Source organism: Phaseolus vulgaris, chromosome 4, assembly GCF_051622355.1.
Source record: "Phaseolus vulgaris cultivar YP4 chromosome 4, ASM5162235v1, whole genome shotgun sequence".
Taxonomy (NCBI): domain Eukaryota; kingdom Viridiplantae; phylum Streptophyta; class Magnoliopsida; order Fabales; family Fabaceae; genus Phaseolus; species Phaseolus vulgaris.
Window position 1 is genome coordinate 3,236,022 of NC_143501.1, and position 19,145 is coordinate 3,255,166.

At 35.2% G+C, this 19,145-nt stretch overlaps 1 protein-coding gene across 1 annotated transcript; it reads right to left on the reverse strand.

Annotated features, from left to right (window-relative positions):
* Positions 1–13,445: 13,445 nt before the first annotated feature.
* On the reverse strand, positions 13,446–18,098 carry LOC150027791 (putative disease resistance RPP13-like protein 1). Its single transcript, XM_090301459.1, has 2 exons — positions 14,360–18,098; positions 13,446–13,811 (listed from the first exon to the last, which is right to left on the reverse strand). Exon 1 carries the CDS (start codon positions 17,982–17,984, stop codon positions 14,421–14,423), a length of 3,564 nt encoding a protein of 1,187 aa, XP_090157585.1. The 5' UTR covers positions 17,985–18,098; the 3' UTR covers positions 13,446–13,811; positions 14,360–14,420.
* Positions 18,099–19,145: the final 1,047 nt, after the last annotated feature.

A 19,145-nucleotide genomic window follows, 5' to 3' on the forward strand; every position in this document is an offset into this window, starting at 1 on the left:
CAGAAATTTTCTGCAAATCAAGGCTATCCTCTACCGAAACTTGTGAAATTCCGCCATAATTTCTGCAATTTCATTCTGCGTCCGTATTGCGCTGAAAAAATTCACACAAGTACTTTCATATGTTTTTTGCACCCAGGTACGGAGGCATGTCCACAAAAAAATCACAAAAAGAAGATACAGGGAAGAAAAGCCATAACGTTTTGTTTTCGAAAAACCAAGTTTGTTCACTCTCGGTTTAGGACTTACTACGGCTTGCTCCTTGGGTATTTTGGTATGAAATTTTTACCAGACATTCGTCACAGTGTCTATTAGGTTTTGGCTGAGATTTGAGACACAGATTCATCCCACAAGAATGATAATAAATATTTTATTCATCACTGGCAAGGCTGAAAGGAAGGTTCGTTTTTGTGTGAAACTGTTTGATTTTTTTCGTGGGTGAATGCTCATCCGTTTGACCTGAAATTTGTCGCGTTATGTCCCAAATTCAGTGGAGATTCTTACGTGGAATTTCAGGAAAAACTATTTCGTGAGAATTTTTCAGAAATTTTCTGCAAACCAAGGCTATTCTCTACCGAAACTTGCGAAATTCCATCCTAATTTCTGCAATTTCATTCATGGTCCGTCTTGCGTTGAAAAAAATCACACAAGTAATTTCGTATGTTTTTTTGCACCCAGGTAAGGAGGGACGTCCTTAAACAAATCACAAAAAGAAGATACGGGGAAGAAAAGCCAGGACGTTTTGTTTTCGAAAAAACAGTTTTGTTCACTCTCGGTCTGGGACTTACTTCGGCTTACTACTTGGGTAGTTTTGTCTGAAAGTGTGACCAGACATTCGCCACTGTGTCTATTGAGTTTTGGCTGAGATTTTAGCCTCAGATTCGATCCACGAAACTGGCAATAAATTTTTTATTCATCATTGTGAGGGCTAAAAGGAAGTTCGATTTTATGCGAAACTGTTTGATTTTTTTCGTGGGCTAATACTCATCCGTTTGACATGAAATTTGTTGCGTTTTGTCCCAAATTCCGTGGAGATTCTTACGTGGAATATTAGGAAAAAAAAATATCGAGATAATTTTTCAGAAATTTTGTGCAAACCGAGGCTATCCTCTACCAAAACTTGTGAAATTTCGCCCTAATTTCTGCAATTTCATACCGGGTTCGTATTGAGCTGAAAAAGTTCACACAAGTACTTTCATATGTTGTTTGCACCAAGGTAAGGAGGCACATCCACAAAAAAATCACAAAAAGAAGATACGGGGAAGAAAAGCCAGGACGTTTTGTTTTCGGAAAACTAGTTTTGTTCACTCTCGGTCTATGACTTACTACAGCTTGCTCTTTGGGTATTTTGGTCTGAAATTTTTACCAGACATACCTCACTGTGTCTATTGAGTTTTGGCTGAGATTTTAGCTCTAGATTCGTCCCACAAGATTGACAATAAATTTTTTAATTATCACTTCCAGGGCTGAAAGTAAAGTTCGTTTGTGTGCGAAACTGTTTGATTTTTTTCGTGGGCAAATACTCATCTGTTTGACTTAAAATTTGTCGCGTTTTGTTCCAAATTCAGTGGAGATTCTTACGTGGAATTTCAGGACAAAACTATTTCGGGAGAATTTTTCAGAAATTTTGTGCAAACCAAGGCTATCCTCTACCGAAACTTGTGAAATTCCGCCCTAATTTCTGCAATTTCATTCTGGGTCCGTATTGCGCTGAAAAAGTTCACACAAGTACTTTCATATGTTTTTTGCACCCAGGTAAGGAGGCACGTCCACAAACAAATCACAAAAAGAAGATACGGGGAAGAAAAGCCAGGACGTTTTGTTTTCGGAAAACTAGTTTTGTTCACTCTTGGTCTGTAACTTACTACGGCTTGCTCCTTGTGTATTTTGGTCTGAAATTTTTACCAGACATACCTCACTGCGTCTATTGAGTTTTGGCTGTGATTTTAGCCCCAGATTCGTCCCACAAGATTGACAATAAATTTTTTAATTATCATTGTCGAGGCTGAAAGGAAGCTTCGTTTGTGTGCGAAACTGTTTGATTATTTTCGTGGGCGAATACTCATTTGTTTGACTTGAAATTTGTCGGGTTTTGTCCCAAATTCACTGGAGATTCTTACGTAGAATTTCAAGAAAAAACTATTTCGGGAGAATTTTTTAGAAATTTTGTGCAAACCAAGGCTATCCTCTACCGAAAATTGTGAAATTGCGCCCTAATATCTGCAATTTCATTCCGGGTCCGTATTGGGCTGATAAAGTTCACACAAGTACTTTCATATGTTGTTTGCACCCAGGTAAGGAGGCACGTCCATAAACAAATCACAAAAAGAAGATGCGGGGAAAAAAAACCAGGACGTTTTGTTTTCGGAAAACCTGTTTTGTTCACTCTCGGTCTAGGACTTAATACGACTTGCTCCTTGGGTATTTTAGTCTAAAATTTTTACCATACATTCGTCACTGTGTCTATTGAGTTTTGGATGAGATTTGAGCCCCAGATTCGTCCCACAAGACTGGCAATAAATTTTTTATTCATCACTGCTAGAGCTGAAAGGAAGGTTCGTTCGTGTGCGAAACTGTTTGATTTTTTCGTGGGCAAATACTCATCTGTTTGACTTAAAATTTGTCGCGTTTTGTTCCAAATTCAGTGGAGATTCTTACGTGGAATTTCAGGACAAAACTATTTCGGGAGAATTTTTCAGAAATTTTGTGCTAACCAAGGCTATCCTCTACCGAAACTTGTGAAATTCCGCCCTAATTTCTGCAATTTCATTCTGGGTCCGTATTGCGCTGAAAAAGTTCACACAAGTGCTTTCATATGTTGTTTGCACCCAGGTAAGGAGGCACGTCCACAAACAAATCACAAAAATAAGATACGGGGAAGAAAAGCCAGGACGTTTTGTTTTCGGAAAACCAGTTTTTTTCAATCTCGGTCTGGGACTTACTAATGCTTGCTCCTTGGGTATTTTGGTCTGAAATTTTTACCAGACATACCTCACTGTGTCTATTGAGTTTTGGCTGAGATTTTAGCCCCAGATTCGTCCCACAAGATTGACAATAAATTTTTTAATTATCATTGCCGAGGCTGAAAGGAAGCTTCGTTTGTGTGCGAAACTGTTTGATTATTTTCGTGGGCGAATACTCATCTGTTTGACTTAAAATTTGTCGCGTTTTGTTCCAAATTCAGTGGAGATTCTTACGTGGAATTTCAGGAAAAAACTATTTCGGGAGAATTTTTCAGAAATTTTGTGCAAACCAAGGCTATCCTCTACCGAAACTTGTTAAATTCCGCCCTAATTTCTGCAATTTCATTCCAGGTCCGTATTGCGTTGAAAGAGTTCACACAAGTACTTTCATATGTTGTTTGCACCCAGGTAAGGAGGCACGTCCATAAAAAATCACAAAAAGAAGATACGGGGATGAAAAGCCAGGACGTTTTGTTTTTGGAAAACCAGTTTTTTTCACGCTCGGTCTGGGACCTACTACGGCTTGCTCCTTGGGTATTTAGGTCTAAAATTTTTACCAGACATTCGTCACTGCGTCTATTGAGTTTTGGTTGAGATTTGAGCCCCAGATTCGTCCCATGAGACTGGCAATAAATTTTTTATTCATCACTGCCAGGGCCGAAAGGAATGTTGGTTTGTGTGCGAAACTGTTTGATGTTTTTCATCAGGGAATACTCATCCGTTTGACCTGAAATTTGTCGCGTTATGTCCCAAATTCAGTGGAGATTCTTACGTGGAATTTCAGGAAAAAAACTATTTCGGGAGAATTTTTCAAAAATTTTGTGCAAACCAAGGCTATCTTCTACCGAAACTTGTTAAATTCCGCCCTAATTTCCGCAATTTCATTTCGGGTCCGTATTGCGCTGAAAAAGTTCACACGAGTACTTTCATATGTTGTTTACACCCAGATAAGGAGGCACATCCATAAACAAATCACAAAAAGAAGATATGGGGAAGAAAAGCTAGGACGTTTTGTTTTCAGAAAACCAGTTTTCTTCACTCTCGGTTTGGGACTTACTACGGCTTCCTCCTTGGGTATTTTGCTCTGAAAATTTTACCAAACATTCGTCACTGTGTCTATTGACTTTTGGTTGAGATTTGAGCCCCAAATTCGTCCCACAAGACTGGAAATAATTTTTTTTTCATCACTGCCAGGGCTAAAAGGAAGGTTCGTTTGTGTGCGAAACTGTTTGATTTTTTTCGTGGCCGAAGACTCATCCGTTTGACCTGAAATTTGTCGTGTTTTGTCCCAAATTCAGTGGAGATTCTTATGTGGAATTTCAGGAAAAAACTATTTCGGTATAATTTTTCAGAAATTTTGTGCAAACCAAATCCTCTACCGAAACTTGTGAAATTCCGCCCTAATTTCTACAATTTCATTCTGAGTCTGTATTGCGTTGAAAAAGTTCACACAAGTACTTTCATATGTTGTTTTCACCCAGGTAAGGAGGCACGTCCATAAACAAATCACAAAAAGAAGATACGGGGAAGAAAAGCCAGGACGTTTTGTTTTCGGAAAACCAGTTTTGTTCACTCTCGGTCTGGGACTTACTACGGCTTACTCCTTGGTTATTTTGGTCTGAAATTTTTGCCAGTCATTCGGTACTGTGTCAATTGGGTTTTGGCTTAGATTTGAGCCCCATATTAGAACTCACAAGACTGACAATAAAGTTTTATTTATCACTGTCAGGGCTGAAAGGAAGGTGTGCGAAACTGCTTGATTTTTTTCGTGGGTGAATACTCATCCGTTTGACCAGAAATTTGTCGTGTTTTGTCCCAAATTTAGTGGAGATTCATACGTTGAATTTCAGGAAAACACTATTTCAGAATAATTTTTCAGAAATTTTGTGCAAACCAAGGCTATCTATCCTCTAACGAAACTTGTGAAATTTTGCCCTAATTTTTGCAATTTCATTCCAGGTTCGTATTGTGCTGAAAAAATTCACACATGTACTTTCATATATTCTTTGCACCCAGGTAAGGAGGCACGTCCATCAACAAATCACAAAAAGAAGATATGAGGAAGAAAAGCCAGGACGTTTTGTTTTCGGAAAACCAGTTTTGTTCAGTCTCGGTCTAGGACTTACTACGGCTTACTCCTTGGGTGTTTTGGTCTGAAATTTTCACCAGACATTCGTCACTGTGTCTATTGAGTTTTGGATGAGATTTGATCCCCAGATTCGTCCCACAAGACTGGCAATAATGTTTTTATTCATCATTGACTAAGCTAAAGGAAGGTTCGTTTGTGTGCGAAACTGTTTAATTTTTTTCGTGGGTGAATACTCATCCGTTTGACCTGAAATTTGTCGCGTTTTGTCCCAAATTCAGTGGATATTCTTATGTGGAATTTCAGGAAAAAACTATTTCGGGATAATTTTTCAGAAATTTTGTGCAAACCAAGGCTATCATCATCTACCGAAACTTGTAAAATTCTGCCCTAATTTCTTTAATTTCATTATGGGTTTGTATTGCGCTGAAAAAATTCACACAAATACTTTCATATGTTGTTTGCACCCAGTTAAAGAGGCACGTCCATAAAAAAATCACACAAAGAAGATACGGGGAAGAAAATCCATGACGTTTTGTTTTCGGAAAACCAATTTTTTTCACTCTAGGTCTGGGACTTACTACTGCTTACTCCTTGGGTATTTTGATATGAAATTTTTATCAGACATTTGTCACTGTGTCTATTTAGTTTTGGCTGAGATTTGAGCCCCAGATTCATCCCACAAGACTGACAATAATTTTTTTATTCATCATTGTCATTACTGAAAGGAATGTTCGTTTGTGTGCGAAATTGTTTGATGTTTTCCGTGGGTGAATACTCATCCGTTCTGCAAGGAACAAGATTATTTTTTGTATTGCAAGCATTTGGAAGTACTATGAGGCAGCTGTGGTTTCTCAAAAGTAGCAAGATTGTTCTCTTAGCGTGTGTTTGGATCAGGGGGTGGCCTTGTAGCGCGGACGGCTCATTGGGTGGCCACCCCATTTGGTTCTGGGAGAGGGAGAGGGTGAGGGTGAGTGGAAAGGAGAGTGGTTTTTGGTTCATCTGTAATATTAGGAGATAGGAGGGTGAGAAGGGTGGAAAGCCAAGTAGGATTCCTTCATTTATCATGGTGCCCCTATTCACGTTACGCACAGTAATCGTTACGCACATGTGTGCCCTGAGTTACATCTTTTTTTTTCCAGTTTGAACCTAATCGATTATTTCAGCTTCATGTTTGCTCACATAATCGGTTATCTGGAAATTTTTGGCAACCATAATCGATTATGGATCATGTGTTATTTTGACCATAATCGATTATGAAACTAACATAATCGATTATGTTAGTTTTTGCACTACAAGCATAATCGATTATGTCTGTGGATAATCGATTATGTGGTTTTTTGAAGGGAAGTGATAATCGATTATGTTCATAGTTTTTAGATTTATGATTTTTTGATTTTTTTTTTTAATATTTTTTCAGGGAGACTTTGATCTTGCTGGTACTTGCATTGTGTGGTGATTTTGTTCTACTCTCTTGAGGTATGTGATTTTTTTAAAAATGTATGTTTTATTTATGTTTAAATTTTCTTTGGAATTGAATTTGTTTAAATTATTTGAAAGTAATTATTGATGTTAATTACTTTGTAATTTTAGATCTGAATATTTAGGAGAAATTTATTAATTATATTAGTAAATTAATTATTGTGATAACTTATTTGTGCAATTGTATATTGGAAGGAAAGATTATATTGAAATATGAATATTTATTTTGTTAAAGATGAATTGAAATTATAGATATGAATACTTATTTTAAAAATAGTAATAATAATAATGTTTAGTGTTTCTTTTGTTAGGTTGTACATAAATTATTAATCTTATAATTATAAAATTATAAAAAAATTTGTAGTAATTAAAAACACAGACCAAAGAATTTAATTTTTTTATAATATATATACATAGATTTATGAAGTATACATAGTTATTTTTATTTTGTTTACTTTTAAGCTGTTAATAAAAAAAAATTGATTTAAAATTAAGAAATTTACAGAATATATTATTTTTTTGAAATTATTATTTTTACAGGATAGAAATAGAAATTTTTAATGGTATTTATTTGAAATTATTATTTTTACAGAATAGAAATAGAAATTTGGAATGTTATATATATATATATATATATATATATATATATATTATTTTTTTCATTTTACATTGAGTTACCATAATTACCATAATGTTATCAAATGCATATAATTTATTTGTCACATTTTACATAAATGGTCAATGTTATTATTAAAAAATTATAAAAAATATTGTAGTAATTACAAGAAAACAGAAACAAATTACATAAGAAATTAGAATTTTTAATAATATGTGTAGATAGTTAATATTGTTTTGAACATTTAATTCTTTATTAAAAATATATTAATTTTTTTGGAATAATTATTTTTACAGAATTGTTTATAAAAAAAATATATTTATTTATTTTGAAATTATTTTTTACATAATGGAATTTTTTGTAATGTTATATTTTTTAAATCATTATTTATTCTTTTTTTATATACAAGGGTAAAATTGTAATCTTATAAACTTTACTATTTAAAATAATTTATAATATTCTTACAACTATCACATCACTCACAAATTTCAATAAACTTTCCTCACACATTCACTCTAACATATTTCAATTCAAACAACCTCAACTTTTTCACACTTTCACTTCCACTCACTCTCAACTTTTCACTCCCCATACCCTCTAATCCAAACACACCCTTAAAGGTGCAACTGATTGGAGTAGCAGAAGCATTGATGTACGTTGGGGCATGCACGTTTCTGCTTTTTCAGTGCAGAATGAGTGATTCACGGTCTGCTACGCCTGAGGTAGCAGAAAATGTAGATGAAGGCTTAGTATAAAATGAGGTCTTCTTGGAAAGGTAGTGGGAATGCATATGTAAGACAAGTGGTCTTAGTTATTTAGTGCAGAAAATGTATAGATTTGCTGCATAATTTGTTGTTTTAGTTCTTTGTTTTCTGGAAAATATGCAGATTGTTGTATTCTTAGGGTGCCAAACATGTGTAATTTCGGTTACAGTTTCTTAAAATGCTGATGTAAGTGTTTTTTTGACATTTATATAAAGGTTAGTACACTCCTTTTAATTCATTTAATTTTGTTAATAGAAAAAAAGTGTGCCAAATTCTGTCCACATAAAAAATATTTATTGGATATGAACTGATCCGGAAGGAAAAATTTTTATTGACACTTTTTAAAAAATAACATATATTTGACATACCACTTTAATAATATAATTATATATTAGATTTTTAAATTAAAAAATAACACAAATATTATTAAAATATTATTATTTAGGAGTGTTATGTGTATGTTTTTTGTTTAAGGAAAATGATTATTTGACACCTCCAAACCGATTACTCCAATTTACACCTGTGTGACGTGAAGGAATGGATGATGTGGCATGGGCACTTTTGGTATTTTTGGTAAAAGCAACGTGGCATGTGATTTGAAAAGGGGGAAGAGTGTATTAGGGTTTGAAATTCAAATTTCCCGCAAGCATAGGAACGTGTAGAGATAGACGAACGGTGACTTCGGTGACTGCGGAGACGAAGTTGTGTACAGTGACGGCGGAGAGGGCAAAGGTGCGAACTGACGGTGACGACGGAGTAGTGCGAACTGACGGTGGTTTAGTGCGAACTGACGGCGGAGTAGTGCGAAGTGACGGTGGTGTGCGAAACGCTGCGAGGAAGGAGGAGAAGGTGGTTTGCGAAACACTACGAGGAAGGAGGAGAAGGTAAGTGTGTTTATTTTGGTGTAGTGATTGACCAAATTTGACTTCTATAGTGGATGTATTTGAGATTGTGCATGCATAACAAGAACCTGTTAAAAAAGCATCATCTGTTTATCCAGAAATTTAAAGTTAAAAATTCAATGTGTAGGTAATTTCTTCTTTTTTTTTCATAGACAAGATGATAGGTAATCCTGGGAACTGAATCTGTATAGGGTGTGTGACTGTGAAGGATTTTGGATTGATGTTCTATTTCGTTGGCTGACGTTCGAAATTGATATACTGAGAAGCAACAAATGTATCTTAGAAATTAACGTGGGTTCATGGCGTAAGTCCAGAAGGGCAGTTAAAGGTTTTTGGTCTCCTAATCCTTCATATGAAATTTCATGAAAATCTTACAAGTCCTAACACATTTGGTAAGTTGGAGAATCATGTGTTCATAAAAGTACTTGTAATTCCAAAGCCTCCTCTAAGGTTATTCTTTTTTGGACATTTTGTTAACAGCAAATAGGTATCATCATTTGGTGTACATATTATATTTAGTTTTTTACCCTTGAATATGTATTTGTTGTCTAGAATACTGCAAATATTTTATGTTTCAGCCGGCAAGAGGAATTGTCGCACACACCCAGAAACGAAGTCAGTATATTAAATTTCTATCTCATTGGTACCCTTATAGTGTAAGTGGGGACCCAAGTGTTAATAAGTGGGGAACCATTAATAACTTTTTGCATGCTGATTGTCTTCATTTTATTTTTCAGATTCTTGTATTTGGAACTGAATGTTGTGTGTAGTTGACAATAGTTGGATGGTATGAATCTTATTTGGGTGTGTTTTAGCATGATGTTGTGTTCATTGGAACCCTGGTAGTGAAAGTGGGGACCCATGTGTTAATTAGTGGGGACCCATGAGTAACTTTGTGCTTGCTCATCGGCTTCAATTATTTTTATTTATTCCTGGAACTAGAACTAAATATTGTGTGTAGTTGAGACAAAGTTGGATGGTATAAATGTTAATTGGCTAGGTTTTAGCATGATGTGGTGGTCATTGGAACCCTTATAGTGTAAGTGGGGACCCATGTGTTAATAAGTGGAGACCCATGAGTAATTTTTTGCATGTTCATTGTCTTCAATTTTGTTTTTGCATTCCTGTACGTGGAACTGAATGTTGTGTGTAAGTGACACATAGTTGGACTGTATTAATGCTAATTGGGTGGGTTTTAACATGATGTGGTGGTTATTGGAAGCCTTATACTGTAAGTGAGGACCCATGTGTTAATAAGTGGGAACCCATGAGTAAGTTTCTGCATGTTCATTGTCTTCAATTAATTTTTTGTATTCCTGGAAATGGAACTGAATGTTGTGTGTAGTTTAAACATAGTTGGATGGTATGAATGTTAATTGGATGGGTTTTAGCATGATGTGGTGGTCAATGGAACCCTTATAGTGTAAGTGGGGACCCATGTGTTAATAAGTGGAAACCCATTAATTACTTTCTGCATGGTCATTGTCTTAAATTTTGTTTTTGGATTCCTGGAAATGGAACTGATTGTTTTGTGTAGTTTAGACATAGTTGGATCGTATGAATGTTAATTGAGTGGGTTTTAGCATGATATGGTGGTCATTGGAACCCTTATAGTGTAAGTGGGGACCCATGTGTTAATAAGTGGAGACCCATGCATTACTTTCTGCATGGTCATTGTCTTAAAATTTGTTTTTGGATTCCTAGAACTAAAACTGATTTTTGTGTATAGTTTAGACATAGTTGGATGGTATGAATGTTAATTGGGTGGGTTTTAGCATGATGTGGTGGTCAATGGAACCCTTATAGTATAAGTGGGGACCCATGTGTTAATAAGTGGAAACCCATTAATTACTTTTTGCATGGTCATTGTCTTAAATTTGTTTTTGGATTCCTGGAAATGGAACTGATTGTTTTGTGTAGTTTAGATATAGTTGGATAGTATGAATGTTAATTGGGTGGGTTTTAGCATGATGTGGTGGTCATTGGAACCCTTATAGTGTAAGTGGGGACCCATGCATTACTTTCTGCATGGTCATTGTCTTAAATTTTGTTTTTGGATTCCAAGAACTGGAAGTGATTGTTGTGTGTAGTTTAGACATAGTTGGATGGTATGAATGTTAATTGGGTGGGTTTTAACATGATGTGGTGGTCATTGGAACTCTTATAGTGTAAGTGGGGACCCATTTGTTAATAAGTGGAAACCCATTAATTACTTTCTGCTTGGTCATTGTCTTAAATTTTTTTTTTGGATTCGAAGAACTGGAAGTGATTGTTGTGTGTAGTTTAGACATAGTTGGATGGTATAAATGTTAATTGGGTGGGTTTTAGCATGATGTGGTGGTCATTGGAACCCTTATAGTGTAAGTGGAGACCTATGTGTTAATAAGTGGGGACCCATGAATTACTTTCTGCTTGGTCATTGTTTTAAATTTTGTTTTTGGATTCCAAGAACTGGAAGTGATTGTTGTGTGTAGTTTAGACATAGTTGGATGGTATGAATGTTAATTGGGTGGGTTTTATTCCCGTATCAGGGAATATCTTATTGTGATTATGTAAGTTAATATTATTGATGTTTTCTGTGAAATTTGTCGGTGTTTGTTGAATGGTGATGTTGAGTGTGACTTTAAACTTTGCAACGTTTTGTATGTGTTTGTCCCAACCGTGTTCAAGGAACACTGGTGGCTGTACGCACTCAATTGTCGAACCAGGCAATTGCATGTATTGGACTCCATTGGTCATGGAATTCAAGATCGATTCAAGATTGATAAAGCAATGGTAAATACCTGGATGTTGTTGAATACTTATGAATATATTTGGTTTGGATTTCTTTATCATTGTTGTTAAATTGCATGTTGTAGGTTGATCGTCTACAACACCTTTTTTGAAATTCTTGACGAATTTTCTGGAAAGAGTGGTGCTCAAATTTCATTGGTAAAAGAAAATGTTCCCCTACAATCGAATAGGTTAGTATTGACAGTAATATTCATATTTATTTTGATTTGATATTTTCTCTAATTTGGTTTGGAGTTAATATTTTGAATTCTTCTTTAGGGTTAAATTTATTTTGGTTGTATGCAGTTATGACTGTGGTATTTTAGTTGTGAAATATAGGGAGTTGTGGGATGGTTCACAACACTTGGAAGGGAATACCTTTCCCAATTACACCACGGTAAGAGTTATTTTGATTACTTAACACATTTTATTTATAGTTTGGTGATTGCAAACTGATTCCATGATATATTATTTAGATGGAGCTCCTACGCTTTCGTCAAGAGATGCTATTTTCGTGGGTGCTGCATGAGTCTAACGTTCAACGAAAAGCCGTATTGACAGATTTGGAAGTAGATTGCCCTAGATTTTTATTGGACTTATTTTGAATGTAATTGTACACTTTCAATTGTAACAAAAAAAGTGTTAGTTATTATGAGTTGATGTGAACAATGTAGATACTTTTATTTCATGAATGGAAGCATTCTCAATTTCATTTAAGTTATTTAGTTTAAGAATTTTTTTATATCATATTTTGGGCAGAAAGTTGTCATTGGAGCACATGAATGTGAAGGTCTTTGTTAATAAATTAATTGAAACCCTTATAGTGTAAGAGAGACCCTTGTGTTAAAAAGTGGGGACCCAAGAATAACTTTGTGCATGGTCATTGTTTTCAAATATTTTTTTGGATTCTTGTAAATGGAAGTGAATGTTGTGTGTAATTGAGACATAGTTACAGTGTATGAATGTTAATTGGGTGGGTTTTACCGTGATGTGGTGGTCATTAAAACCCTTATACTGTAAGTGGGGACTCATGTGTTAATAAGTGGGGACCCATGAATTACTTTCTGTTTGGTCATTTTTTTCAAATATTTTTTTGGATTCTTGTAAATGGAAGTGAATGTTGTATGTAATTGAGACATAGTTGCAGTGTATGAATGTTAATTGGGTGTGTTTTACCGTGATATGGTGGTCATAGAAACCCTTATACTGTAATAGGGACCCATGTGTTAATAAGTGGGGACCCATGAATTACTTTCTGCTTGGTCATTATTTTCAAATATTTTTTTGGATTCCTGTAAATGGAAGTGAATGTTGTGTGTAAGTGAGACATAGTTGCAGTGTATGAATGTTAATTGGGTGGGTTTTACCATGATGTGGTGGTCATAGAAATCCTAATACTGTAAGTGAGGACCCATGTGTTAATAAGTGGGGACCCGTGAATAACTTTCTGCATGGTTATGGCTTTCATGTTGCTTTTTAGTTCCAAATGGGGTTTATTTTGGTTTTTTTTTTCCAACTCAGCAACTGGACCCACACACTCTTTCTTTAATATTAAAAGTGTCATGTCAGCCAGATGTAATTTGGAGCAACCTCAACCGAGGTGTCAAAATATCGGTACTCTTTGTGAGTATAATGAGTATCGTCACGGAAACCTAAGGACCAACCCACGTGAGAATAACTCATCGCTCAGATTTCTTTTAATATCTTTTAACAGAAGTATTGTAAAATATAACATAAGATTAATAACAAATATACAATATAAATCTATGGTTGTTTATGTTACTTTATAGTTCACTGTTGACGAGGATAAATTGGTTTTGTTTTATGCTGCCACAGGTAAAATATATTGTAAAATATCTAAAGCTTCTTCCATTAACAAATACATGTGCCTTTTTTAGAAGAATTTCAAGTTAAAGTTGTTAGGTGTGCATTCAGCTAATGTCTCCAAACATTTGTTCAAGGTAGTCTCACAAATACCTAGGTAGGTTGGTGGACAACATTATGTTTAACTCGAAAACATGTGTACCTTTTACAGTTCAATAATTACACAATCCTGCTTCTGTAAATTTTATAAATAAATGGAAATTTGAGGAGGAAAATGTAATGTCAGAAGTAAAAGCTATTTTGCTCACTGCTTCAATGCCACTCCCAACACAGCATGAGCACAAATACAACTTCAAGTTCTATGAAAGGAAGTTTAGGATCCTCTGCCAACCGAAGTTTGGAATACTGTAAAAAAGATAATGTGATTATCAATCAAATCATTAATTTAAAATTAACAAACCAACAAAAGAAATCAGTAGACAAGTCATGAATACACAATACATTAGCATAAAGAGATTTTGTACAGCTACATTTTTAGATTAAAGTGTGGGAGATCAAACAAATCTCCAATAAAGTATAGTTTAATCATATTGCTTCAATGAGATTCTACAATCACATAGCTGAGATCAGCTACAATTTACTAATGCATTTGATCTATATATGTGTATGTATTCTAATTGCTATTGTTCAAGAAGCTCTAAAAATAGGAAACATATTTGGTTGAAATTTATTTTGAACACGACAATTGAAATAATTTTGCACGAGAATAAGAATGTGATAAAAGTAATTGAATCATGAAAAACGTAGCTGAGCCATCCTCCTTTAACAAATATCATCATTTTAAGTATAACATGTGATACTCTTCGTTTAGAAAATGGCAATTAAAGGGTTACTGTTTGCAACGAAGAAAATTGTAAATGAATAGGAAGAGAGATATTGTGGAGAATTAGCACCTGTTGTGAAGTGGCAGAATGGAAATAGGTCCGTCTAATTTTTAACTTGTGGCTCATCTTATTACCAAAACGACACACTTCGGTTGTGAGCTATCTTTTTCCAAATTTCGTCTTCTGTATTCTGAAAACGCTCAACCAGTAATGGACATCTCTCGATTTTAAGAGAAGAGATGGGTTTGGGTAGATCCTCCGGTTGAAAGTATTGAAGGCTGGGACAATCAAGAAATGTGAGAGAGGAGAGGTAGCAGAGACCCTTGAAGTACATCTTTTTAAGATTTGGGCAATTCAAGATTACTAGAGAGGTGAGAGAGCGTGGCAGCAAAAGTTCATCGGGAAAACACTCCACATCCAACTTTTTAATACACAAGAGTTCACGACATTTGTTGGCATCCAAGGTGTCTCTGAGGGAGGCGATAAGTTTTAAACTTGAAAGAGACACATCTTTTATATTTAATGGCAAGCCTCTATCTAGGAACATCTCCACTTTTGGACAACCACATATCCGCAACACATTAAGGGACGGAAACAGGACTTGCATGGGTTTCAAATTCTCAGCTCCTTCAATTGATATTCCTTCACTCAGTAATGATTCAAATTGAGGACAATCATCAATTGTTAGATCCATGAGATTAGTATGAGCGTGCTCGTGTGATATTCTTCTTAGGTTTTGGCACCTTATCATTTTAAGTACACGGATCTTTGGAAAGAAATATAGCGGGAAGATTGTAAGAGAGTCACAAGCACCAGTAATATCCATCTCTTCAAGGAAATGGTAATGGGTCATGGGAATATTCACAAGTGGACATGAATTAATACTCAAGTATTCAAGCGACGAGGTGTTCATGCTATTTCTGCTAATGACGACCTTATCACAGTCCTTAATAGATAGTTTCTTTAAGTGAAGAAGTTGCTCTGACAGACCTTTCAGCTTTGGACAACAATACACATAAAGATATTGAAGACGTGGAAAAGAAATAGGTTTACATTCCCATTCTTCCCATTCCTTCATATTGTGGAATTCCAATCTCTCCAAAGATGCAAATGAAGAGTTGCTCCCATAAAATTCAGCACCAATGCTCACTATTCCATTAAGCCGAATAATTCGTAGGGTCTTCAGACATGACAAATGTCCAATGGGAGGCAAACATAGACAATATTTACAGCCTGCCAACTCTAAGAACACCAAACTTGATAATGAATTATCGAATACCCAACTTGGGAATTTTGTACCATTGTAGTTCCAGATTGACAAACACTCCAAGTGTTTGGTGGGTTGTAGATTCTGAAATACTTCCTTTTCTTTCCTTGGATCATCAGGGATGTGGTCCCACTTCCATTTTAACTGTAACTCCACAAGTGGTTTATTTTTCAAATTTGCTCCTAATGCATCCGAAGGATTCAAAATATTCTGCACCTCATTAATTGATAGCCTTCCATGAAGATTGAGTCCTCCCAGCTGCTTAGTACTTAGCCCACTATTTCTATCAATGAAAAACGGATTCAATACTTGAAGATTCTTCAATTCTCCAAAATGCATTGGCATCTTTCTCACTTGTGTATCTTGAAATTCCAGGCACCTCAATTTGGTGAGTTTATACAAATTTGAAGGCAGCTCCTCCAAAATCCCACATGAGTTCAACTTCAGTATTAGCAAGTTATGGAGCAAACATATTGAGTCAGGTAGTTTTCGTATATTAGTATTTGAAAGATCTAATGAATGGAGATGTTTAAGATCACCAACAGAATCTGGCACCAGTGTAATGTGCATACAATTTTTGAAAGATAAGACACGTAAAAACTTAATCTTGGAGAACAAATCATGTATCGAAATCTTGAAATACCATCCAAAGATAAAGTTAGGTTTCCATATAATAGGAAGAAATGAACGAAGTCTTTTAGCATGAGTTAAACTCCCAAATCCATCAAAACTTGTGACGTCTTCGAATTCAAATGAAAAATGACGGGTTGTTTTTGGTATACATCGGCCTTTATCAAATTTCAACCTGAAACAGAAATCTGCACAAACATATTTTGCCAAATCATTCAGAAGGTCATGCATGACGAAACGTCTCCCGGCGCCTGCTTGTTGAAAACAAGACCTTGACAGTAGATCAGTACTTCCATGTTGAAAAAAAGACCTTGACAGTAGATCACTACTTGCATGTTGAAAAAAAGACCTTGACAGTAGATCATTGAAGTACTCTTCACCAACTTCTTCTGGATGTCTAATCTGTTGTGGACTCTGTAGAAAATTTTGGGCCATCCACATCAAAATTAACTCCTCCTTCTCAAACTCATAATCTTTGGGGAATAAGGCACAATAAGCAAAGCACCTTTTAAGATGAGAAGGAAGATAGCGATAGCTCAGAAATAGTGCAGGGATAATTTCACTGTCTTCTTTTGGTAAATCCCATATCTCACTTTCCAATATGTTTTTCCAATAAGAAATGGATGACTGTGTCCGTAAAAGACATCCAATTGTTTTTAGAGCTAGAGGTAATCCCTTGCACTTCTCAACTATCCTTCTCCCAATCTTCATTAGCTCATCACTCAATACAAGATCACCATCTTTTAATGCGTGATTTTCAAAAACATTCCAGCATTCATCCTCTCCTAATTGCTTTAGGCGATGCACTTTAGACCTCATGTTAGAAGCAACTTTCTCACTACGAGTTGTGACAAGAATTCTACTTCCTGGAGCCCCATAGCGAAGAGGAGTTAGCACAGCTTCCCATTCTTCTCTTCTTTCGTTCCAAACATCATCCAAAACAAGAAAAAATTTCCTTCCTGACAAGTTTTCTTTCAGTTTTTTGTGAACCATTTCTAAGTTCTCACTATCATCTTTTTTATTAATGATTGTCTCAAGAATTATTCTTGTCACGGTCAAAACATGAAAATGATCAGAAACACAAACCCAAGCTTTGACATCAAATTTTGCATCGTGAATCTTTGAGTCATTGTACACATGCTGGGCGAGTGTGGTCTTACCCAACCCACCCATGCCCACAATGGAAAGTATTGATGGCTGGTTAGGATTGTCGATTTCAGATGTGAGCCAACTAAATATGATTTCTTTGTCAGCATCTCTGCCATAAATGACACTTTCAACCACCAAAGAAGTTGATGGCAATTTCTGTGACACTTTACTGCCTGATCTATCATCAGAATAAGTACCCTCCTTCAAACCAAGAGCACCCTTTTGCTTTGCAAGATATTCTAGTTTCTCCAGGACTTCTTTCATCTCTGATTCAATTTTCTTGTTAAATGAAGTGAAAGTAGAGTTGAAGAGATTTGATACCTTGTAAATAATGTTTTGAGGTTCGGGTTGAGCTTCGACTTGGCATCTGGTGAGTTCATACTCTATTTCACCGAAAAGATCCTCAGCATCAAAGACAGCCTCTTTGACATCAAAAAGCCATGCTTTGACGTGTGGATCTGTGAACTGCTTTAGTTCAGCATCATCAGCGAGAGCATTGACGGAGTGCAGCATGATTTTCAAATTTGCGAGCAGTTTCTCATCAAGTTTTCTTCCACGAAAGAAGTCTACAAATTGAGGAGAAGTGAGCCTGTCGAATGCAACCTGAAGAAAGGCCGAAAGAAGAGCACCACCAACAAGTTCTGCCATGGTAGGAGTTGAAATGGAGTGAATTAAAGTTTGTGATCTGAAATGGATTAAGTGCAGGGATTGCTATAGTGATGAAATGAGTAGTTAGCTAAGGATGACTCACTTTAAGGACAGTGGTTGTGATGAATGAAAGTATGAAATCCTGAAGAGTTGTGGGCCCCAGTGAAGGAATAATTGTTGACTGTTTCTGATAACAAAAGTGTTGACAACTGTAATCCATGAATGGATGTCTGATCATTCGGTGAAATAAATGATCAGTGAAATCTCAGAGTTTTTCGAAACCAAAATTTTAATTGCTTGGATAATCTCTGACTTCAAATAATATCTTTTATGCACCAATTATATTATATTCATGCATATTTAAAAGATATATGACATGGAGGAGTTTGATTTATTTATTCATATACTCTATATATAGAGTCAAATATAACAAAATTTCAAATATTAATAATATTTCAATCTGAATTTCCTAATCTAAATAATAAATGAATACATTTTTATCTTTATATAAGAGATATTTTAAAAAAACTTAAATATTTCCTAGAAAAATATTAATCAAATATTTTCAATGTTGTTTTTCTGAAATTGTGCCTGATGTAAAGACACTATGACTGTATAAAATTTGGAGAGTTGAAGTCACAATCTTACAAAAACATTTCCTAAGAATTATTTTAATGTACTTGTTCAGTAGATCAAGATTAAGCTGACTAATTGAATTTCATCTTACTTCCTGAGATTGTTAAGCAGTCCATTTAAATAAGTGGTATTGATGATTTTCATAATATTTTGATTTATCTATGACAAGTTATAGAATTTTATAGCCTCATACCCCGCAGTTATGTTACAGTGAAGACAAAAAACAATTATATCTTTAAGTCCTTTTGAATAACAAGCTTTCTTGTAGTTGCAACAATGTCCTTTCTTTGTAGAAATTCTTATTCTCTTTTTTAAGGGTGTCAGTTATCTACTCAGTTCAATCTTTGCAGATGGCCAAAGTGGAGAAAATTAGAAACTGGATTCAATTTGGATTAATATTGATTAGCACAGAATCTTGGAATCTTAGAATCTGTAAAGCATAACCTTAGAATCCTAAGAAAAAAAACCCTGAAAATAGAAGCTGAATTACTCTATTAAACAATATCTCATCATCTCTTATTCAAG

What these genes read in the sequence shown, in the direction of transcription:
- LOC150027791 (XM_090301459.1), bottom strand. Translation starts at nt 17,984, where the DNA reads ATGGCAGAACTTGTTGGTGGTGCTCTTCTTTCGGCCTTTCTTCAGGTT.